General features: G+C 38.0%; 1 protein-coding gene across 1 annotated transcript in view; it reads right to left on the reverse strand.

Annotated features, from left to right (window-relative positions):
• The window catches only part of CNTN3 (contactin 3), a 338,196-nt gene that overhangs the window by 75,229 nt on the left and 238,303 nt on the right, over nt 1–24,664 (reverse strand). The window contains exons 9-11 of the mRNA XM_059161515.1: nt 21,937–22,073; nt 20,873–21,002; nt 18,472–18,622 (exon numbers count right to left, since the gene is read on the reverse strand). Of these exons, the coding sequence (XP_059017498.1) occupies nt 18,472–18,622; nt 20,873–21,002; nt 21,937–22,073 (418 nt within the window). The remainder of the gene's footprint in view (nt 1–18,471; nt 18,623–20,872; nt 21,003–21,936; nt 22,074–24,664) is intronic.

Genomic DNA, 24,664 nt, shown 5'->3' on the forward strand with positions numbered 1-24,664 from the left:
ACATGAGATCGTAATGATTAAACTGCTGTATAGAAAATAACAAGGCTATTTTGGACTTCACTTTCTGAGTACATATTCGAAGAGATGGATGCTTACAATTAGCCGTAAGAGAAAAGTACTCACAATGCATATATTACAAGATAAATAATGACAGTTAAGAAAAGCAAATATAAATTGATGAAAATGCATGAGAAAAGTAAGTGTCAGTGAGAAAGAGCACGGAGTGCTTGTTTTCGTTTGAGGCTCCCGCTCAGCCTCCAACGCTTGGTGAAAAGAACTTCTGCCCCCTGAGTTCTACGATAATGTACACACACTCTTTAGGAGAATTATATTCGAATTTTCATTCTTTTAGCTATACCATTTTGGGCTTTTGTCTTATAAGTTCAGCAGTGTTAGGTTAGTGATTTATTGGTTGGCAAATCTCCAAGGAAAAGAGAGGCAGACCAGAGAAGATTCAGCAGTTAATTATCCTATTTTTGAGTAAGCACTAGGATAATACCATGAGGCATTGTTACTTGGTTGGGACACAGATTACATGGAACAGGCATCTAAGGTCCTAGAGAGATGTACTTTTTCCATATCAATTAACATTTCTTCATATTCATAAGAAAAGAATCAATAACAGTAAAGGACATAATCATTACTTTTATAAAAAAAACCTTTCCAAAAGCATGTTTATCATGACAAATAAATCTGGAGTTCAGTTTCTTTTACAACAGGGATGTGATTGTTTTTTCTTCTAAAATGGACTCAAGCCGGGGCGCCTGGGTGGCTCAGTGGGTAAAGCCGCTGCCTTTGGCTCAGGTTGTGATCTCAGAGTCCTGGGATCCAGCCCCGCATGGGGCTCTCTGCTCAGCCGGGAGCCTGCTTCCCCTTCTCTCTCTGCCTGCTGCTCTGCCTCGCTGTGATCTCTCTCTCCGTCAAATAAATAAATAAAATCTTAAAAAAAAAAAAAAATGGACTCAAGCCAATAGAACAAAAGGCCCCTAAGAGGGGATTTCCAATTTGAATTATTATATAAAACTACTCATCTAAGTAATTCATGGGGCTGAGGTAATCCATTTGAAACATTTAAATCCTTATATAATAAAGTATCTGCAAAAATGATAAATATTCCTATGAATGAGAGAGTAAACCAAACAAGACAAACAAACAACTCTCTAACGCCTCATGTATTTAAAAGAAAACCTCAAAGGGAATAGTTATTAAGGTTCAAAGCGGGGCCATATGTGACAATATTCTTTCCTGCTTGAGAGAGAGAGAGAGACTCGTAAGTGAAATCAATGAGCATCACAATGTCAGTTCTACTGCTTATACTATACATAAAGCTGATTTAAAACTGCTTAAGTGAGTAGTATGGTTTTTTGATATTTCATCCCTGAATTAGACAGACTTAAGTACACTGGCTCAAGTTACAACCAGGCCCTTCCTGTAAGGGCGAGGTCTCCTACTGGTAAAGAGAACATCGAAATACATTCATTCTCTACAGGAAGGCAGACACTAAAGAGAAAGAGAAGAATCCTGATGCGGAGCTCCATCTCAGGACTCTGAGATCCCGACCTGAGCCCAAATCAGAGACCAATGCTTAACCGACTTAGCCACCAAGGAACCCCTGGTAACCACACTTTGAGTAATGGTATTCTAAACTCTGCCTATTGGATTCTCCCTCTTTCAACTTTCATTTGTGAAACAAGAACAAAAATGATGCTTAGTTCATTCATTCTAGTACTTTCTCTGAGAATATGGTCCGGTCCCTTCTGCCAGGACTTTTGGAGCCACTTAGCTTTCTGTCCATCCCTGAGTCAGTTTCTGCAACTTATCTAATAAATTTGAGTAATACCCTTGAATAAGTCCTTAGCTACAGTTACCAAATCCCTAAAAGATATGAGCAACCACAAATTGGTGGCATGTGCATAGTCTTTTTTTCAATACATTTGTTATCTTAACAAATATGAAGGGTTCAGAAGCAATCTTCCATATAAGGAGGACAAGGTTTTATCACAAACCAAGAGTGGCCCAAAAAACATCTGTCTGGATACTGTGTTCTTGCATGGCAGAATGAATGTGGCTCCATTATCCCAATTCCAACAATATTTTCTATTTTAGATATTCATCCATGTATAAGTGGCCATTTATTTTCTGCAGTATACAGAGGGATCCAGAGTTCTTTGAGTATTTCAGAAGTGTGAGAACTCTGTGCAGAGCAAATACACAGACAGACAAAACAATAGTAACAAATGTGATACAAGTCAAGTTGAATAATCTAAGGTTTTGTGGACCTCAGATTGGTAACTCCCACTAGCAATTCAACTCATCCAATGATAACGAAACTGTGTTCGAAAACTTTTTGTTTTGGATATTCCAGTGTTTGTCTTTTTAGACGTACATTATTAAGATTTTCCCTCATGATGACTGTGTACATTTGATAACTACCTCCTTAAAAATTATCTTGTGCAAAAATAGAGTCGTAATGTAAATAGTGAAAACAAACTGGTGGTTGCCAGAGGGGAGGGGCATAGAGGGAAGGGCAAAATGGCAGAAGGGTAGTGGGAGGTTCAGGCTTCCAATTATGGAAGGTGTAAGTCACAGGGGTAAAAGGCATGGCATAAAAAATATAGTAAATGGTATTGTTACAGCATTTTATGGTGAATGATGGTAGCTACACTTGTGGCCAGAATAGGGTAACATACAGAATTGTGGAATTACCATGTTGCACTCCTGAAACTAATGTAACATTGTGTGTCAACTATCACCTCACTTAAAAAAAGAAAGAGTAGTCATGTAGCACCCCTCAAGAAGGTAGAGTCATGGACCACGTGTTCATTCATAACCTTGGGTGGGTCCCAAAATGTTTTCTGAGAAAAATCTCAGGCCTAACAATCTGCACTTTTCTTGTCCTCCCCCCATGCAGAGGTGCGATTATTGTCTATTCACACAGGTTCTGGTGAGCCACCACACCTTTAATCAGATGATATATTTATTATTCACAATATTATAAATAAGTATTATAATTCAATATTATCTATAATAATATAATTAAATTGATTTAAATTGATCTAATTAATAATTCATTATTATGTTAGATATCATTATTTATTTATAATGTTTATCAGATGATAAATATTAGTTCAACTGACTCTTTATAAGCACTGACCCTTTATTTTCCTCTTCTGCGGACCCTACATTCCTGACACCAGACATAACCTTGAGACAATTTCTATTTCAAGCTCACTAAAAACATACATGTGAGAAATAATACGCATGGAAAATTAACTAGAAGAATGTGATCTACCTCTTTCTCAAGAGCCTTAAGTCTTAATATCCGAAGTTATGCTTGGATTGCAAAGAATAAAGGAAAAAAACCCTTTAATACTCACTGAAAAGTCATTTTATTTTTTAAAAAAACATTTTAGATTAATCATTGGAGAGAGAATGAGCATGAATGGTGGGGAGGGTCACAGGGAGCAGGAAAAGCAGACTGCCCGCTGAGCAGGGTGCCGAACTCAGGACTCCATTCCAGGACCCTGAGATCATGACCTGAGCCAAAGGCAGATGCTTAACTGACTGAGCCACCCAAGTGCTCCAAGAAGTCACTGTCTATATTGTAAGAATGTGGACTGTTAGAATTACATTACTCAATGTTCTCTTCATGACAATCTATTGGATTTGGATATACATATTTGCACTTTTATGCCTAGGGAGAGCTGTATATCTCCTTACCAAAATGGTTTCATTTCACCTTAGGGGCATCAAGGACTGTGTAAGTGGCAGTATTTTTGTCTGCGTATTTTTAGCAGAAAGCTCTGAGCCAAAATTGTGCATCTCAAATACATGAATGGATCCACTGGGTTATGTTTTGCAAATTTCCCTCAGATACTTATCCAGCAGGGATTTATTGAACATGTACTATAGATGATGCTCTAAGAGGCATTAGGGATTCCCTGGTAAGAACTGAAGCTGTCCTAATTAACACGACTTATATTCTAGGCAAATGGAATGCTGGCATCTTTAACTTCTCCAAAATATTTTTCTCCCCAGTGTGTAAATCATGTGTACTTTGATAAACTGTCTCAAGTTCTTTCAGGAATGAAACATGACATGTGTAAATGAAATAAACTAGGACAAATCAAGTTATTAAAATGAGGCTAGAGTAATAAAGAAATAATAAATAATAAATACAGTGGTGTATCAATATTTTTAAGTACCTAGAAAAACATGTAATTTATATCAAGTTTTAAAATACTACCATTTTCTTAATTAAGTAAATACTGTGGAAAATAAAGAGCCTAATAAAATCTTAAGGTAAAGTTAAACATGCCTATTTCTTTAGTATTTGAATGTAAAAGGTCAGGAAATAATTTTTTTCCCAAACAAGATAGATTTTTACATATTCAATCTCAATTACAGATTTCAGGACTTCATACTCACAAAGGGTCAATCATTCACATCTTCTTTTAGAAACTGCTCTAGCAATGAAATCTTCATTAAGATAGAATTTTAAAATAACACAAATAAATCAGGAAGTGGAAAACAGATCAAAGTGCAAAATAATTATTTTTAAGTTTGTTAGGCAGTAAGAAATTTAACTCAGTGTACCAACTCATTAGAACTTACATAACAGATCATAAATTATGAATAACACCTTCCAGCATCAGAATGTGGGAGGCAGCAACCATCGCTACTGAAACACATGTTTTTTCCCTTTTTTATGGAAGTGCAATGGCACCTCACCTAATCATCCACTCACCCATCCATCCATTTACCTGTCTCTCTACCTCTATTTCTGTTAAAGGTTCAAGGAGGCCAAGAATTAAGGAACTTTTAAAATTTTTAATAAAAAGCCTCAAGTAGAAATTCATTTAGAAAGCCAATTTTTGGTATATTTTTAAGAAACTTGTGCTGCGGGGTGTCTGGGTCGCTCAGTGGATTAAACCTCTGCCTTTGGCTCAGGTCATGGTCTCAGAGTCCTGGGATCGAGCCCAGCATCAGGCTCTCTGCTCAGTGGGGGCCTGCTTCCTCCTCTCTCTCTGCCTGCCTCTTTGCCTACTTGTGAATTCTCTCTCTGTCAAATAAATAAATAAAATATTAAAAAAAAAAAAAAAGAAACTGTTGTGCTAAATTAAATAAGAAAATTATAGAGGCGCCTGGGTGGCTCAATCGGTTAAGCACCTGACTGTTGATCTCAGCTCAGGTCTTAATCTCAGGGTTGTGAGGTCAGCCCCACACAGGGCTCCATGCTAGGTATGGAGCCTACTTAAAAAAATAAAATAAAATAAAATAAAAATAAAGAAAGAAAAAAAATTTAAAAAATTATAGGTATTTTTAAGAAATGGAAACTGCTTAGAAAAGAATGAACTTCACTTCAATAGGTATTTTTTGAGGACTTAAATTGCACTATGTGTTTTGGAAAATAAGAGTAAGAACTAGCCCCTTGCCTTTGAAGACATAATCTAATGGCTGAGGGGCATACCTATAGTTCATGTACAATGAACCATAAAATGTGATCATTTAGTAGGAATTTTTTTTTTTTATAAGTAAGGTACAAATTTATCCAACCCTATCTTCAAAATACATGGTATCTTTTCTTCTCCATTTCACCCACTGTTGGCCTAAACCAAGCCTCCAGTCAATCTTGTCCTGCCATCTACAAATTGCTTCCTAACCAGATTTCGACTCTTCCTTTTTTCTTCAACCCACTCTCCATACTTCAGCCAGAGTTCTCTTTTAACTAGGTCATGTCACATATTTGCATTAAGGCCTCCAATGAGTCTTAACTCTATCTAAAATAAAATCCAACATTTTTATCATGGCCTTTAAGTATCCCATCTCTGAGACTTCCTATTTAATTCACTGGTTGGTTTGTTTATTTTTTTTCCCCTGAAGCTTTATATTTTGTTCCTCTCCTGATCTATACACATGACACCTTAGTGCCACTGGTTTCCTCCTCATTCTCAAACCAACCTCATCCCCATCTCTGGCCGTTGGGGTGTCTTCCTGGAAGGCACGTCTCCCAATTCCTGGCACGAGGCATTGCTTCTTGCCATTTAGTTTTCTGCCCAAAGTTACTTCCTTAATGAGGCCTTTAAAAAAAAATTAAATTGTATATAATTATATATATTTTTTCTTTATGGCTAAAGAAATTATCTTTTTAAGATTATGTACTCTGCCTCTCCCATCTGCAATTTCTACGAGGTCTTTTTCAACTTATCTATATTCTCTATTTCCCTTCTGCAAGTCCCTTGAAGAAGGGACTGTGGCTGTCCTATTTGTGTGATTTCCTCAAAGCCCAGGGCAATGCATGGCATGTAGGAAGTATGCCAGACTGCACTTCCCAAAGGTGGCTACAGTTAGATTTCCCATCATACCTGCTCCCCTAGAATCTTGCTACTCTCTCATCAAGAGGTAGACTCTAATTTCCTTCCCTGTGAACCTGGGGATTCCTTAATAACCAGTGGAATGCTAGAAAAGTGGGCTTCTGAGCCTAGACGACTCACCTTCCATCTTGCTACCTTGAATATTCATTCATTCACGAACCCGCATTAGCTGCCTTGTAAACATTTCAAATCCCTAGAGACAGCGTGCTGTGAGGAAGCATAAATTAGCCCACGTGGAGAAAACACATGGAAAGGGCTTGGGGCTGCCAAAGAGAACCCAGGAACAGCCAGCTCCCAGCTGCTCTCGCTCTAGCCACTACCCCACTACAGTCATGGGAGACAAGCTAAGCTAATACCTAGTACCAACTCATTAGAACTTATGTAACAGATCATAGATTATGATCTCATGGTTGAGCCTTTTCCCAATTTCTGACCCACAAAACAGTGAAATCTAACAAAGTGACTGTTTTTATACCACTGGCTTTCACAGTGATTTGCTATGCAACAATAGTTAATGGGAGATGTAGATGTTAAATATTTGAGGAATAAATGAATGTTGAAATGAACAAACAAGTATATGGAGCAGAGCCTGAGGCGGCCAGGATAGATAAGCAAAAGGCTCTCTGAGAACCCAGGGAAGACGGCCTTCTGCACAAACAGTTATAATGCACTGTGTTAGGTGATACAATTGGATAAAGAAACCATAAGGGTAAAGCAGAAGAAAGGGCAATTAATCTCGCTCCACTGGGTTTGGGGGAAGTTCCCACCATGAGTAACAATAAGCCAGACCTTGAGGGACAAGTTTGGGTTTTCTAGGTTGAGGAGAAAAGATATTCCAGCCAGAGGAAATTATAAGAGTAAAAAACCCAGGATAAAATAAGAATTCTTTCCATTTCTCCTTTCTCTTAAAATTTATTCAAAAGGCAATGGTACATACCCCTGTCCTCTAAGTTGATAGTGTTAAAAGAGTCAATATCCTTACTTTGAGAGAAAGCATGTGATTTTTCCTATCTTAAACACATTATCAGGAAAAAAAGCAAAGGTAGTATGTGATGATAATGTAAGTTTCTACAATACCATTAATATATTTTTTTCTTTCAATTTTCAGTAAAAAAACAGAACATTGGCTGGGCTGTAGGTAAGCATGTATAGAATCTTGCAGCTTGAGTAGAAATGCTTTATGACCAAACAGATGTGGTATGGGTAAACACACCCAGGAAGTAAAACACATACTCTGAGTATAGGTATGAATTAATTACCCAGTTCTAATAAGGAATGGGCTTCAAGTCAATTCCAACATCCAGCACACTGAAATTTATTAACCAGCTATCCCCTTACCAAAATCATGACACTGACAAAATATTTTTTAAAGTGGCCTTAACTTTAATAATTCATAAAAATCAAACTTGAAATATGAGTTTAAGAACTGCATGGTCATTTGCAAAATTTAGCTGATATGATTTTTGAAAGCATCAATTCTGGGATGCCTGGGTGGCTTGAGTCCTGCACCTGGCTCCTTGTTCAGCAGAGAGCCTACTTCTCCCTCTGCCTCCTGCTTCCCCTGCTTGTGCTCCCTCCCTCTCTCTCTCTGACAAATAAATAAATCAAATCTTAAAAAAGAAGAAGAAGAAAGCAGCAATTTCTTGGGGTGCCTAGGTTGCTCAGTCAGTTAAGCATTTGACTTTGGCTCAGATCATGATCTCAGGGTCCTGGGATTGGCTGCACTGGGCTCCGTGCTCAGCAGGGAGCCTGCTTGTCCCTTTCATTGCTCTGCCCCTCCCCCACTCGTGTTTTCTCTTTCTCTCTCAGATAAAATCTTTCAAAAAAAAGAAAGCAGCAGTTTCTTTAATAACATTTAGGTAAAATTTATTTACTTCAGGAGGCTGAAGTAATGAAAACTCAGCTGAGAGTTGTAAAAACAAAAGTCTTTACTCACTTTTAAACCCAGTCTTTTTACTCCTAAAGTATCTGAGCAACATGATGAAAACAGTTAATACTAAAAGCAACATGAGCAGCAATATCCAAATCCAGAAGCCACTATAAGAAATGCTTCACACACACACTATCCTATTTTTATCTCCGCAGCTCGAGTCCCCTGAGATAAAGAAATGTGAGAGAAATGGAGCAGGGACAGAGCTGGACATCATTTTTCCAAAGGAAACTTTGTCCTTCCTTTGCTTGTCAGGGAAGGTTAGTATTTTTGTCCAACCTTTGCTAAGAGTATGTGCCAAGAAAATACCACCTAACAAACTGGCTAACTTTGCAGTAAGACCCCATTTCACAAACAAGAAAATGAGACTCAGAGGTTAAATAATGGGCCTCGCTCTACCTCCATGGTAATTGAAGTGTCAAGATCTAACCCACACCTTTCTGATTCTGATGCTTTGTTAAAATTAAGTCAAGAAGGAAATCAAACCTACGTTTGGCTTCATCTGACACAGCAAACCATGTCCACAGTACTTAGTATGCTGCATGCCAATAGGCATAAATAATTCACGTAAATAATGACACAAATACCTACACAGAAACTTAGATGTCTGTGGTTAATGGGAGAAGCTCCCTAAGCATGTTCTGGTGGTGGATGGTGGATGGGGTGGGGGATGGCAAAGAGGAAGTGGTTAGGATGGCTTCCCAGGAGCCCTATGCCAACCCAAAAGTCTGGATTGCATTGAGTTTTCTCTTGATTATCTTCATTGTTAAATACTAGCTTAATCTTCTCAGAGGCCATGGGATGTAAGGAGCAAATGCACCCTTTCCTCTTTTCTTTATAGCTGGAAGCATGAGAGAAATGGAGGTGTGGGTTAGGGAACCCAGACAGGGAAGTGGGCTGTTCTCTACTCTCTGAGACTGTTGCATACTTACTGAGGTTTCTCAATCTCCCCTCTAATAAAAATGGTCACCCGATGTTCACATCCTCTGAGAGAGGGAGATGGTGCTCTCTCTGGAAAAGAACTCAGGTCAGGCCTCCTTATTTTCCTGATCATATAGGGACTTTAGTAAAGACACAGTTAGAATAAATAACCCAATTCATCTCTGTCTATGCCATCCACCATTTTGTTCAGACGGTGTTTTACCTACTCCTTTCCCCTATTAGATTTTATAGATCCTTCAGAACACAGCTCCAGGATTGCATCCTATAAGATGCCTCTCCTTCTGTGGAGCTGCTTTCCTAGCTTCCATGGCTGGGACAGCATCTCTTCTCTGTGCTTCTTACTCATTTCTGTACACCCCCATTTTATACAAGGGGGCAGTGTCCAGTTTCCTCAGACCAGCACAGTTTATATGTATTGTCTTGAAGGTTAAATGCTAGCAGTGCCCCCTTTCCCCTCAAAATATCTCAGTTTACAGAATAAATTATATGATCACCATGATCATATAGTCTATCCCATGGCTAACTTTTCCAAACTATGAATATACCATGACTGGGCTCCTTAAGTGCTCTTGCTGTTTTGTATTCATCTGTGTATTCCCAGTGCTGGGCACAGCTCCCACTGCTGAATAAAGATGAAATAAGTGGACAGGATGAGTATCTCCTCTGTAGAGGGAGCAAGGATGTCAATCTCTATTCAACTAATATCCAAGTTCTGAAAGGGGCAATACGACACACATTAAATAAAAGTCTCCTTTGATCTTCTAAGTTCATCATTTCAGGATTAATTTGGACCTAAAAGTACAGGGATAAAGAATTACCCAAGATCTTAGCTGTTTGCCCAAGGGTAGATGAACTGAAATGCACTGAGCTTCTATCTGTGTTGGGTCGCTGTGAGGTACCAGCTGTTACAGAATCCAGTTCTTTGGGTGAAAGAGGGCAACAGAAGGCAGACAGAGAAGGGAGCAGCATTTTGAACACTATGAAACAACAACAACAACAACAAAGCCAGGCTCCACTGTATTTAGACAGAGAGGAGCGAAGAAATGTGGGGGAAATGGGGAAAGAATAAAGACAGAAACTTTGGCAAAGGAATCCCTGCTCTTCATCTAAGAGCTTGAGACAAGAGGAAGTGCCATCTAACAGATTTGCTGATAGTCACATAACTCCTAGACACATCTTTACAGAGCAAGACTGTAGTGACTCGTGGTAGCAGTGGTGCAAATGCCAAGTGGCTCTTGCTCTGACAGAATTCTTCTGGTTACTGGCAAAAATTTCAATGCTGCTTCTCAGTGCTGTCGTGGAATTAGCTGATGTTTCACAGAAGGCAAAAGGGACCTGTTGGGAGCATTTCTTGAGCCTTTCAATTTCTCTATGAAGCTACTCATGAATTCAGGATGAATCTAATGTAAGATTGAATGTAAATTTTTGCTTAAAGAATAAAATATAATTTATTTATGGTGTGATTCACCCTTTTTGGTATGCAGTTCTGTTAGTTTTAATAAGTTAGTGTGGTCATGGTTATGACCATGTTAAGGTCAAGATCTAGAACAAATCCCTCACGCCTAAAAGTTCCCCATGTCCTTAAATAGTCAACCCCTCCAGCCACTCTGGCAACAGTGACCACTATTTTCTGTCCCAAAGGCTGTGCCTTTTTCAGCAGTTATATATATGGATTGATACAGAATATAATTCTTACTGGATTTTCAAAGCCAGTTTCTTAACTATATGTAAAAAGCATGTTAAGAATTGGTTAATACGTTTTAAAAGTATTGTGTGGATTATGGGTATTAATATTTGGAAAAAATCTTTACTATTTCTTTCTATAAAAAGCATTTAAATTTCTATAATATTAAATGCTGCCGAGAACATCTGAAACAATTTTAATGTGTTTAATTAGAAGTAATGGGCCATTCTTTGATTCTCTTTCAAATTGAGGCTATTGCAATAAAATATTTACTATTATAAGTAATAGCATTCAACTGAAAGCCCCATTTTTAAAAATAATTGGCTAATGCATTGTAAGTACCACTAAGTGAAAGAGAAAAGTTAAACATTCTTTAAAATATGCCAACTGGCTATTTCCTCTTGAATATCATGCCTGCTTGCATTCTCTAGAGTCTTTTCCAATTTTACTTTGCTTAAAGGAGAAAAAACATCCTATTTCAAGTCCAGCCTTTTTTGAAAATATGTGGATTATAAGCAAATGAATGAATGAATTAAAAAAAAAAAAACACTAAAATACTGACAGCTGGAGTACTACCACTGAACACTCAATGGGGCAGGGCATTTCTGTTTATTCAGAAAACCTGTTTCTTGCAAGGGAGAAAAAAAGCACAACAACTTTTCTCAGTAGTGGATGATACAAATACAAAACAAAAAGAAAAAGCAAACAATAATAGCAACTTTGCTCCACATTGATGCTAGTAATTTCAAAGATTAGAATATTTGCACACTAGGTGACTTAATATTGACCTTTACTTAGTAAATTGATTGCTTACAAATTAGGACTGTATGCCATTTATCTGAGACTATAAAAACAGACTTCTATACCCCATAACTTTAATTTCCATCAGCTTCAGAGATAAGGTGTTGACCCTCTACCATTTAGTGCTACATACCTTCCAAGACAATTTTATTCAGTGCCACGGTTTCAGCTAAGATGTCATGCTCAGAACACCTAAATGTCTATCTGTTGCTCAAGCCTTTCTCCCGAGTTCCAAAGTCATTTGGTCAACCCCTGTACGCTCATATATTTAGCTGGGTTTTCAAAAAACATTTCAAATACCAACAATCCCAAATAGCACTTATATTTGTGCTTACTCTGTTCTTTCTATAATGTTGTTTGTCTCACTGAATAGGTCTACCGTGCTCCCTGATGTCTAAGCTGGAAATTTAGGATGTAGCCTTGACTCTTTCTGTTTCTTCAGATCATTAATCTAATCAACTCCTAGGTCCAGTGAACTTAACCCCTTCTCTAATTCCTCAGTACTTCTCTCCCTTTTCATTGCCTTTTCTTTACTTCAGCCTATCATACTCTCTTGTTTGGGTAGGTGAATTTTTACTGATTGAGATTCTTGCCTCAAGTCTTTCTGCCACTCCAATCCATGTTCCCCACTGCCACCATTATGATTTTCTTCTAAAGAACATATCAAAATTAAATTTGATCTTCTAATTCTGCTACTTTGATTTTACTCTGTTGCTCCTCAGTGCCTGTGGAAAAAAGCCCAGGCTTCTTGATTTGGATTCCATGTCCTTCCCAGTAATATCCCGGCTCACATCTGCAGCCCTGCTGTCTGTATCCACCCTCACAAAGCACTTTACACTTGAAGTAACCTGAAGCTACTCAAGTTCATAAGCCCCTTTGTCCCGTGCCCTTCCACATCCTTTTCCTCTGCCTGAAGCATTCTTCTTCAGTAAACTCTAGTCACCTTTCAACTCTTTCTGTACAGATTACATTCCCCAGAAAGCCTGCCCAGATCCCTAATCCGTAGATGGGGACTTCTCTGGTAATCACTGAACATACTGTAGTTTCCCATTGAGTGTTACTGTAACTGCTCTGTGTTGCTTATCTTTATACCCAGGGACTTGTCTGATAAAAAATTAAATATCTGATGCCTAGCACAGAGTGAGTACTCAAAATATTTTCCAATAAATGAATGAGCACTTGCTTTTGAGACCTCAGGAATCATTACTGGCATTGTAAGATCTTATCTATTCAGAGCAGCTTTTCTAAGACCTCTGCTGGGAATTAATTCCCCTACTACCTTAGCTTGAAATGCTCTCTGGACTTCAAGCAGGAACACTGATTTCTTCAAAACTATTCTGTAATTTAGGTGACTCACTGACTTAGATCCCCACTACTATCGCTGATGCATTAATTACAAAGCTGGTACGGTGCTGATATAGAAACTTACAAACCAGGTTGATTATAATTGTTCAAATGTATTGTGTGATTTACATAGTAGACCTATAGTAGCTTATACATTTTTAGGACATTTTAAATCCTTAGACTTTTTCCCCCCAATTTAACATTACTTTTTTCATGATTTAGGCTTTACATAATAAAGTACATGTATGTGTTGGCTTAATCAAGTTTATTTGCCACCAGCATTCCCTACACTAGGGTGGAGAAAGCTTTCCTCCTTACAAGTTTCTCATTCATGGACAAACCCAAGTTCATATAAAAAACAAAAACAAACCTAAAAAGCTAACATATTTAAAATCTTGCCATAAATACCCTCCCAACCTCCCAAAATTTTGTCTTCTCTTACAGTTTCAAATGTGCCAATAAATTCATCTGTTCCCCAAATCTGATGTGAATTGACATGTTTCAAGTTGCAACAGCCAATGACTGAACCATCACAATAAATCTATCATTTAAAGTGCTTCCCCAGTTTGGCATAAGACTGCAGACCAAGTCAAGAGGGACAGACATGGGGCTTTCGCTGCCAAGTGATGGCCGAGGCCCACTCTGATTTCACATGAACTTGGAGAAGATTCAAAAGTACAGCTTGTTCAATAATTGCCTCTAACAGCCTTCTCCCTAAGCTTCAAGCCTCTGGCTCATCAGTGCTTTTGCTGTCCAAAGAGATAAAAGCAAAATCCAAAGCACCAGACTTTGTGCTATGTACTGATGTTTGGGTCTCCTCAAAATTCATAAGTAAAACCATAATCCCCAGTGTGATGCTATTAGGAAGTTGGGTCTTTTGGAGGTGATTAGATCCTGAGCAGAGGCGGGAGGGGGGGTTGGTGCCTCATGAATGGGATTAGTGCCTTTTTTGAGACCCGAGAGCTCTCTTGCTCTCTATCTGCCATGTGAGCATATAAGAAGATTGCTACCGAAACCCAGAAGATGTCCCTTCTCAGAGCTTGACCAAGCTGGAATCCTGATCTCAGACTACAATGCCCAGAACTGAGCAAAATAAATTTCTGTTGTTCATAAACCATCTGGTATATGGTATTGCGCTATAAAAGCCCAGACTAAGATACTTGGAAGGGACTGAAACACTATGACCCTCTTCTTAAACATGTTTCCTCTTCTTAACCCTATTTTGTAACTAAACGTTTCCTCATTCATAGAGATGTTGGAAATATTTAAAATGAAATGGAGGTCAGTAGTCCTCAAATGAACAGAAGTAACATTTATAACAGGATACATTGCAAGAGTAAACCATCTTCCTCTTTCCACTTAAAATGTATTCCCAATTAAAAAAAAAAAAAATCCCAATTTCTCACTGGATACCTATGTGCCCATGAAAACAAAAACAAAACAAAACAAAAAAAAACGCCCCATATTCCTCAGCCTCCCTTGCATTTAAGTTTGGCCTGGGAACTAATTTCTGTCCAGTAGGGCATAAAAGAAATTATTGTATGGAACTTCTGGGAAGTTCCTAAAAAGGGAAAGAAGTATATCCTGATTTCTATCTTCCTCCTTCCTGTTACTGGGAGAGGACACTGAGAAGCTAAAGCCAAGGGAGCCCTCTTGATTCAGGATATGAAGATAGTGGAACAGCATGATAGAAGGAGTCTGTGTCCCTGAAAATTGTGGATTCCAGGCAGTCCTAACAACCAACCTTTACAGGCATGAATCAGTTAATGAGCCACCCAACTAAAAAGCAAAAAACTTTTATCTTTCTCAGCCACTGTTATTTTCAACATTTTATTAGTAATATATCTTTATACTTACTCATCAGTGTATCTGCAAATATCAGACATTAGGCTAAACGCTCACTTTAGAGCAACTATATAAGGTAGGAATTATGATGTCTTTCATGAGTGAGGAAAATAAGACTCAAACATGTTACGTAAGGGACCTAATGGCACCAAGGTAGAAGGTGGCTAAGTCAGAAACCCCAGATGAGATTCCAGAATTTATACTTCTTTTTCCTGCTTTACCCTATTACTCTATAATGTGGGAGTAAATCCCTCCTTGTGTGCCTGTAGCTAAAACTCTTAATCTTCTTATCCACTTTTGAAATTAAGATTAAAAACCTCTGCCTCCTATAGGCACTACTGTGAGGACAAGTGGGTTTATTATTGTGGAAAGCACTGAAGTCCTTGGGATTTAACCACTATTTAATTTATGTAAACAGTTAAAACTATTTAAAACTTTTTTGAACACAAAAAGTCAGCAGTTATATAAGAAGACTTCACTTCCAATAGAGCCACAATTAACTAATTTGTGCCACAAGCCTACATTTGTTTCAGCTGGTTTACAAAATTAAACTCCAAATCATTAATTAACTTCCTGTTCCAGAAATCCATTCTGTGAGGCCCAACATTTAGCTGGATTGTGTTCAACCACTCAGCTCACAACTTTGCCTTGTCATCCTGCTGTGGCTGTCTTTAATGGAAGTGTCTCCCATTAAATACAGGAGGAACAGCAAGTGGTGCTGTCATACCAACTCACAAAAATACCTTGGTAGAGGCTCAACCCATTGAGCTACCCAGGTGCCCCAGGTTGTGTTCTCGGGGTCCTGGGATCAGTTCCCGCGTCGGGCTCTCTGCTCAGCGGGGAGCCTGCTTTCCCCACTCCCTCTCTCTGCCTGCCTTTCTGCCTACTTGTGATCTCTGTCAAATAAATAAATAAAATCTTAAAAAAAAAATACCTTGGTTAAGACTGAGGGTTGCTGGGGGGAGGGGGGTTGGGAGACGGGGGATGGGGTTATGGACATTGGGGAGGGTATGTGCTATGGTGAGTGCTGTGAAGTGTGTAAACCTGGCGATTCACAGACCTGTACCCCTGGGGATAAAAATATATTATATGTTTATAAAAAATAAAAAAATAATCGGACGCCAGTGTGGCTCAGTGGGTTAAAGCCTCTGCTTTTGGCTCAGGTCATGATCCCAGGATCCTGGGATAGAGCCCCACATCGGGCTCTCTGCTCAGCAGGGAGCCTGCTTCCTCCTCTCTCTGCCTGCCTCTCTGCCTCCTTGTGATTTCTGTCTGTCAAATAAATAAATCAATCCTCAAAAAAATTAAATAAATAAAATAAAAATATAAATAAATAAATAAATAAAAATTTAAAAAAAGAAAAAAAATACCTTGGTGTCTTGGTAACATACAAGCAGTTCAACTTGGTTGTCTGCATTAAGACACTATAATTTTTAAAAAGGAAATCCACGTTTCTTGGCCTAGGGTTTTATTGTTTGTGTTCCCTCATCTCCAGAAAGAGTAATTTGGATTCCATGACTGCAAAGGCTAAGACCACCTCAAAAATTCTGGACTCCCTATATAAAAATGTGACAGGGAAAATGCTTAGCTGTTATGTCTAGAGTCAGACTCGGATTAAAAGCCTGGCTATGTGACTTGAGGCAAATTATATAATCAAAGTTTTGTTTTTCTCATTAGTAAAATGAAAAGAGTTATATGATCTACAGCACATCATAGAGTTCCAGGGATGCTTAAAAGAGATAATGACAATGTAGATAATGTAGACTTCTGCATCAGTTTCCACCTGCTTCTGTAATAAATTACTGTAAGTTTAATAAATTGGCCTAAAATAACACAAATTTATTATTATATAGTTATGGAAATCAGATGTCCAGTACAGGTATCACTGGACCAAAATCAAGATACCGCCTGGGCTATGTTCCTTGGGAAGGTTCAGAATTAGTAAATGTTCCTTGAGGTTGTTGATAGAATTCAGTTCACTGTGGCTATGGGGCTAAAATCCTGCTTTCCTTACTGGCTTTCCTTTAAAAGCCATCCAAAATCCTTCGCTCATGGCTCCCTTTCACCATCTTCAAAGCCAGAGATAGCAAATGAAGTCCCTCTGAAGTTTGAAATGTCTCCTGCCTCATCCTTAATTGTCACACAGCTCTGACAAACGCTTCTGTCATCCTCTTTCTCTTACGCGTGTTCAGATGGTTACTGCGAACCTCACCGCATAATCCAGGATAATCTCCCTATCTTGAAGCCACCTGCTTAGTAACTTTCATTTCATCTTCAACTTGAATTGTTTTCTTTTGTCATGTATGTAACACAATTATAGGTTTACGGGATAAGGACATGGATGCCTTTGGGGTCAAGACTCTATTTTTCACAAGCTCTGAGCATAATACCTGGCACGTCATTAAGTGCTCAACAAATAATAATAGCTAGTATTTATGTTTACTCATCACCAGATAGTGACTTAAGGGCTGTAGGGATATTTATATAGTTCATCTGGCTAACAGTCCCCTTAACACACTCATATCTTCATACACATCAAAAATGAGAAAATGACAGGGCTCCTGGGTGGCATGGTCAGTAAAGGGGTCTGCTCTTGATTTCTGCTCAGGTGGTGATCTCAGGGTCCTGGGATGCAGCCCCGAGTCGGGCTCCATGGTCAGTGGGGAGTCTGCTTGAGGATTCTCTCTCCCTATCTCCTGCCACCCCTCCCCCCACTTGTGCTCTTTCTCCCTAGAACAAATAAATAAATTTTAAAAAAATAAGAAAAGGAGTCAAGGAAATAAAACTTTTCATTGTGTAAGAAAAAGGCAGAATGAATTGAACCCAGGCAGTCTCGGTCTATAGGCGGTACCTGTAAGCCTCATTCTTCCTCCTCATTTTAAATGTTATTATAACAATCAGGAAACCACGAAAGCCTTTGCTTAAACTAATACCAGGAATGCTAAATTATTTCAGTATAAAGCTACAGCAACATTGGCATTTATTTGGCATATGCTTTTATTATATCTTCTCTTCTTTGTCCTAGGATATGGGCTCACCTGGATCCAGGACTGACATTTCATCATTCTATTTTGAGTCTAACCAGGTGGCTGAGAAGGGAAATCCTTGCTAAACTAAGGTATTCTGTATGGGAAGAAGACAGATGATCTATCTACCTCTTTTTAGATTTCAAAAATTGGGGTGCCCTGGTGGCAGAAGTCCGTTAAGCACCTGCCTTCAGCTCGGGTCACCATCTCAGGGTCCTGGGATGGAGCCCCACATTGGGCTCCCTGCTCAGCGGGGAGTCTGCTTCTCCCTCTCCTTCTGGCCCTCTCTTCACTCAGGCTCTTTCACTATCTTGCTGTCTCTCTCAAATAAATAAATAAAATCTTTAAAAATATAGGTTTCAAAAATTGCTTACTATCTTCATGAGAGTATTACAGAACCAAAAATACTACCATCTTCATTTTTCAACAACTTGTATTGTACTTGTTTCATATTGAAAACCTACTTTGACACACCAGGGAAAGAAAGAAGCAAGCAAATCACCATTACTTTGGACAACAAAATACCTTTCATTCTCCTGCACAATCACGTCTCCTTTCTTCCATGAACAGAGTGGTTTGGGGGAGGCTCTAGGTTTACAGTCTAAGCTGACCACGCTGCCCACTTGTACCTGAATCAGCTTCTTCATTGGAGTCTTTGAAAAATCTGGAGCAGAAGCTGAAAGGCAAGAAAGATGAGAGAATGATAATTTATTATTTATTAAATAAATTAGAATTTAATATTTTAAAATTCCTGGAAGTTCCAAGGTTGACTTTATAACCACTTTGAAAGTTTCCCAACACACAGATGTCAGTACTTGATTTACTTAATTGACTGGGCACCGCTCACAGGATTTGGGGGCTTAAAAACTAATTCCTACTACTGTGTTTTCTAGAAGTTCTAAATCTTGGGATGATTACCTTACATAGGAATTTTTGAAGTTTATTGTGAAGGTTTTTTTTTTTTTTTTTTTTTTAATTCATGAGAGACAGAGTGAGAGAGAAAGAGAGAGGCAGAGAGAGAAGCAGACTCCCCATAGAGCAGGGAGCTCGACATGGGACTCCATCCCAGGACCCTGGGGTCATGACCTGAACTAAAGGCAGACATTTAACTGACTGAGCCACCCAAGCCCCCAGTTGACTGTGAAGTTTTAAAATAGCTCAATCGGAAGCTATTAGAATGAAAGAAATTTGGGGCACCTGGGTGGCTCAGTGGGTTAAGCCGCTGCCTTCGGCTCAGGTCATGATCTCAGGGTCCTGGGATCAAGTCCCGCATCGGGCACTCTGCTCAGCAGAGAGCCTGCTTCCCCCTCTCTCTCTGCCTGCCTCTCTGCCTACCTGTGATTTCTCACTGTCAAATAAATAAATAAAATCTTTAAAAAAAAAAAAGAATGAAAGACATTTATCACAAAAATTTCTTGAAAGTTAGTTCTATCAGGCAACAATAGAGTCAGTCTCTCCCGTGATTGCTGAGACTCAGCACGTGGCACAGCATCTGGCACTCAGTAGGTGCTCAGTAAATGTCTGTAGAATGAAGGCTGAATACTGAATTATTATTCTCTTGCATAAAAGTTATCAAGATCTATTATAAAATTTTTACATGGTTAGGTTTAACTTCTTTGTTGGAGGAATATATAATAGGAATTACTACATTAACATTACAGTAACATTACAGTAACATTAAACATAATAATATGTAGAGAACCTTATATGTGGTAATAATGCACACAGTGCTGATCCTGAAACAACACCTGAAATTCAAGATACATAATAATGTATTGTTTGAATGAAATGATACTTTTCCCAGAAAATCAGCCTTCCTTTTATTGCAAATGTGAAAAAAGTGCATTTCTCCTAATGTCTAATGTTCTGTTTGAAGGAAAATTCCAGTGAATACAATGTATTTTTTTTTTCTGGGTAAGTGGAGATCATATAGCAAATTATATTATATAGTTATATATTAGATTATGGATAAAGAAGATATGTTACCCAGAGGTCACTGGCATTAAAACTTAGGATCTTAAAATAGTACTTTCAACTAAAAAAAGCCCTTTTTATTGAATGAATTACAATACATTTTTAAAACTTTTTAAGAGATTTTATGCATTTACTTGAGAGAGAGAGAACAAGCAGGGGGAAATTCAGAGCAAAGCTGTCCTTCTTCCATTAGACTGATATAGTCATGAAAACTGAATGTGTTGGGGAGCACCATGGAGACCCTGATGATGTGATGATGCTTGAGCCCAGGATCATGCTCTGCTCCAATCCAAATCTGTACTTTCATTACATGGAGCAATAAATTTCACTTCTTCTTTCTCTCTTATGTGTTTCATGCTATGCTATCCTCTCATTATTCTGGTTGATTTCGGGCATTTACCTCTTACAAGTATTTTTCTGGATAATCGCCCTAAACATGATATAATATTTTCTATACTTTCATATACTTAAAGTGCAAGAAGAAGAAAATAATTCAGAACTTCAAATATTGGAGCCTTGTTAATTAAAACTTCAGTATGCCCAATGCTGGATGCTTTGAGTAGGGTCTCTAAAAACAAAAGCAACTCCTTGTGGATCAGTAAAATATTGTTTTGAATTCTGTTTACTTTTCTGGCCTGGCAACAGAAAACACCAAGTTCACTTATTCTCTTCAAAGGCATTGGTTAGTTTATAATATCAGAGTTGGATAAGATGTTTGAGGTCAACACTGTTTCATTACCATTGCACTATTTCAACCTTTGAAGCTTATGCAGGCCACAATTGCTGCTTTTCCTTAGAAATCATAAAAAAAATTCCCTGATTAAAAATCTTGAATGATACTATTGCTAGACTGTAGATGCTATAGGAATATAATAGGAGAAGTAAATATTTCTGGTTTTAGCAAAAATGAAGATTTAAAAAAAAAAATATGAGAAGAGAAGCTTAGTCTTACCTACAACCTTAAGTTCAGCACTGGAATAGACGAGACCATGTTTGTTTTCTGCGATGCACTGGAACATGCCAGAATCAGTCACATTTAGGTTCGATATTGTAAGGGCACCATTTTCTATCTGTATTCTCTCCTAGATGATAACAAAAATCTCTTGCATATAAATGTATATATCATTTTAAAGGAAAAATGAAAACCACTATTCTTTCAATCATACACAAACCTCCCTCATTTCCTTCAGAGTATTAGGCAATCTGGCCTGAAATGGTAACATTTCCTTATTTGAAAATCTTAGATTGATTTAACATAATAGCCACACATTAGAAATATTAATAAACACCCTTCAGTCCAAATGTCTATCAGTAAAATAAATAACAAAGTGAGAGGTAAAATACTGTGGGCATTTAGTTTTCCCTATGGTTAAAGTTGTAGACTTTAAAAAATGTATCAATGCTTCTATCCTGTCAACTGGAAAGGTTTTCACCATTTTTGTAATCATGCAAATTAAAGACATTATAAATTCTGTACATTAGAAAAGGTTCCAGAAAATATATTTATTAAGGGTGTGTAGGTACTATGACAGGTTATATATAGAAATTTGAAGGAACCTAACTGACTTAGTACACGATTTTTTAAAAAGAACAGAAATTACATGGCTTAAGAAAGAAATTGATTGAGAAAATAAGTACTCATGTAAGAAGGTAACCACGTAACAACACATTTTGTCTCCAGAGGCCATATCAAGTTGTCATACATGGAAAAAGAAATTATACTCCACATTTGATTAAAGTCAGGTCTTCTCTAGTTTCAAAAACAAAATAAAAAAAAAGTAATCAGTTTTAGACAAAAATCATAAAATCATCTTTTCCCGGTGAAATTCATTTGTTGAAAACATTTCCTTCTTGGCAGACTGGGTACTTGATTTTATAGATTTCCCCCCTTTACTCCTTTTTAGATGCAAATGAATGTGTGCAAACTCAAGAATTGACTTTGGCACTAGGTATGAGGAAGGCATTTATTCAAAACAAAATGAAGGGAAGAAAGATTAACTAGCCTCACTACCTTACCTCGAGCACAAGGGCTTCTCCATTTTTCAACCATCGGTAGGAGGGTTTGGGCTTACCACTTGCCCGGCATTCCCAAAAAAGATTGTCTTCCACTGCTATTTCTACATCTTTTATGAGCTGAACCCAATGAGGCTTTGCTGCAAGGAGAAAAAAAAAAAAAAATCAAACCACCCAGCAAATAAAAAGTAAATACTTTCTACAAATGGATCTAAACATTGTGAACAATGGATTAATATGAGCATAGTGGCTAAAATTATATTTAATACCCTATTTACTAAGTGGATATGGGAAACATTTCTAGATTTGAGAATGAATGTTGCAATCTGTCACTTCCTAAGCCAAACTCATTATGCCTTCTCTGTTTTCAAAATTCTGGGCACTGTGTTATGTTCTTTTCATTCTTTCTTTCTTTCTTTTTTTTTTAAGAGGGAGAGAGCAGAGGGATGGGGATGGGGGGCAGGAGAGGGAGAGAGAGAGAATCTCAGAATCTTAACCAGGCTCCATACCCAGCACAGAGCCTGAGGTTGGGCTTGATCTCATGACCTTGAGATATGACCTGAGCCAAAAATCAAGAGTCAGAGGATTAATGGGCTGAGCCACCCAGGTGCCCCAGCACTGTATTATATAATTCAGATGTGTATTAGTAGCTGGTAATGCAGGTACACAAAACAGACTCCTTTCCAAGCGCATTTGTGAATCATAAGGTCACAACTGATGACAACTTAATACATGAATGACAGCAGATACTAGTCTTAATTATGCACTAAAAATTAACATCCGTAGAAGGGAAACTTTGAGAGCTGAGGAAAAAACATTTCCCTCAAGTTAGAAATAACTTTTAATTAAATACAAGCCAATGAGCATCTTATGAACCTCTGTGTGAATTAAAATGAAGGCAGAGAAAGATGGATAAATTGGTTCAATTTGAATCATACGATTTTTTATGAAAAAGAAGTTGCTCATGCAACCTTAAATTATGTATGCAAATCAGCAGCATCAAGTGGATTTATCATTTTAGAAGATATTTGGAAAATTCTTTTTACAGATGAAAGCAACATACCGCTTACAACTGAAGCCACTCAATAGACACAGTATATTCAGCCAAGTCTCAGCTTGCATTTTAAATCCAAAACTGGGAGGTGAGATGTCTTACTGGTTTCACATTGCATTATGCATGTGATGTCTACTGCGGGATTCACATTTGCATCCTCCATATGGAGAAACAGTTTATCTATTTCTATTTAATTGCAACCATGGGAAGATTTGTCTTTCCATTCCTATCTTGTAAAATTGCTTTTTTATTTTTTCTTTATAAAGGAAATTGAAATAAAAATGTAGCTATTTAGCTTTTAGAGAAAATGTACTGGTCTAAATTTTACATTATTATTTTTTATATAAATGATGTGCCCAGTCTGAAGTGTAGTTCAGTTTAAAATCACTTCACTCTACTTACATTAAAACACATTTTCTTCTTTTGGGAAATATCAGCCTTCATGGAGTAAGACTCCGAAGAGACTCACACATGAGTCCTTGACCTAAGACTCAAGTTTCTAGCAAAAAATTCCACTGGCTTCATATTACCACCATTCTCCTCCTCCAAACAGGAGGATAATTTGCCGGACTGAAGCTAATCCTGAGATCACGACTGCCATGTTAATTGTGATTTCCCGTCTTATTCTATCACATGAGATCCAAATATCCTATCAGACCATTTCTTACATGAAATAATAGAATGGATAACCAGAAAAATGCCATGCACTGGTAGAATATACCAAGCAAGCCAGAAATGTAGTGTAACTTTCATGAAACACTCTATCTCATTAATTTCTGATTTCTTGGGTATATAGCATATCACCTACCTAATGGAATAAAGCAGTAGTCTATCTTATCTAGTCAGTATACCGGATGACATTAGTTATCCCTTGTGTATCCAGTTTCTCCTTTCTTTATTTGTAAAATCATCCCCATTTCTCTTTGAACTATCCTTTCTTCCATCACCTCACACTGTCCATAAAATTTAGGGGAACCTGACCACATTCCCTGTTCCAAACAGAGGCTCTGAAGTTGTTTAAGACAATTCTCCTTGCTAGTGATTGTTTTAGGACTAAACTGTGGGCAATGAGATTTGAGAAAGGAATTTCAAGATGTTTTGGAGACAGGAAGAATGAGCAAAAATTGATATTCTAGTCACTATGCCTGGCAGCCATTTTGTGACACTACCAGAGACTATCATGCAGAGGAAGGGAAAAGAGAGATAAGGGTAGAATCAAAATGACCAAGAAACTGAGCAGGGCCCTTATTCTAAGGTACTTGAACACAGCTTAGCTTTGAATTTCTTGTCCTAGGAGGCATGTAATTGTTTATTATTTGCTGTTCCACAGAGCTAAAACACTCCTGCTGAAACATTCAGGCACTTGGAATATCTTCTGTTTCCTTATAATGCTCACTTCTTACCCTGGGTCAAGTAATGGTTTCTCGGAAAGGCTTCTTTGGAGTTTTCTCCTATGAGAAAAAGGCACTTGTTCTGGATGGTTTTGGAGCCGAACATTCACATGGCTTACGTGCTCACCAACCCAGCTCTTCATCATCCCATCAGCATGTAGACTTTGACCCCAGGTAACCTCACCTTGCTGCTATGTATTCTAACGCAATAATGTAACAAGAGGGTTAAAAAAGACAGAATGACTCATGATACTATACCAGGCCTCCATTTTGTCTCTGACAGATC

This window comes from Mustela lutreola, chromosome 2, assembly GCF_030435805.1.
Source record: "Mustela lutreola isolate mMusLut2 chromosome 2, mMusLut2.pri, whole genome shotgun sequence".
NCBI classification, from domain to species: Eukaryota; Metazoa; Chordata; class Mammalia; order Carnivora; family Mustelidae; genus Mustela; species Mustela lutreola.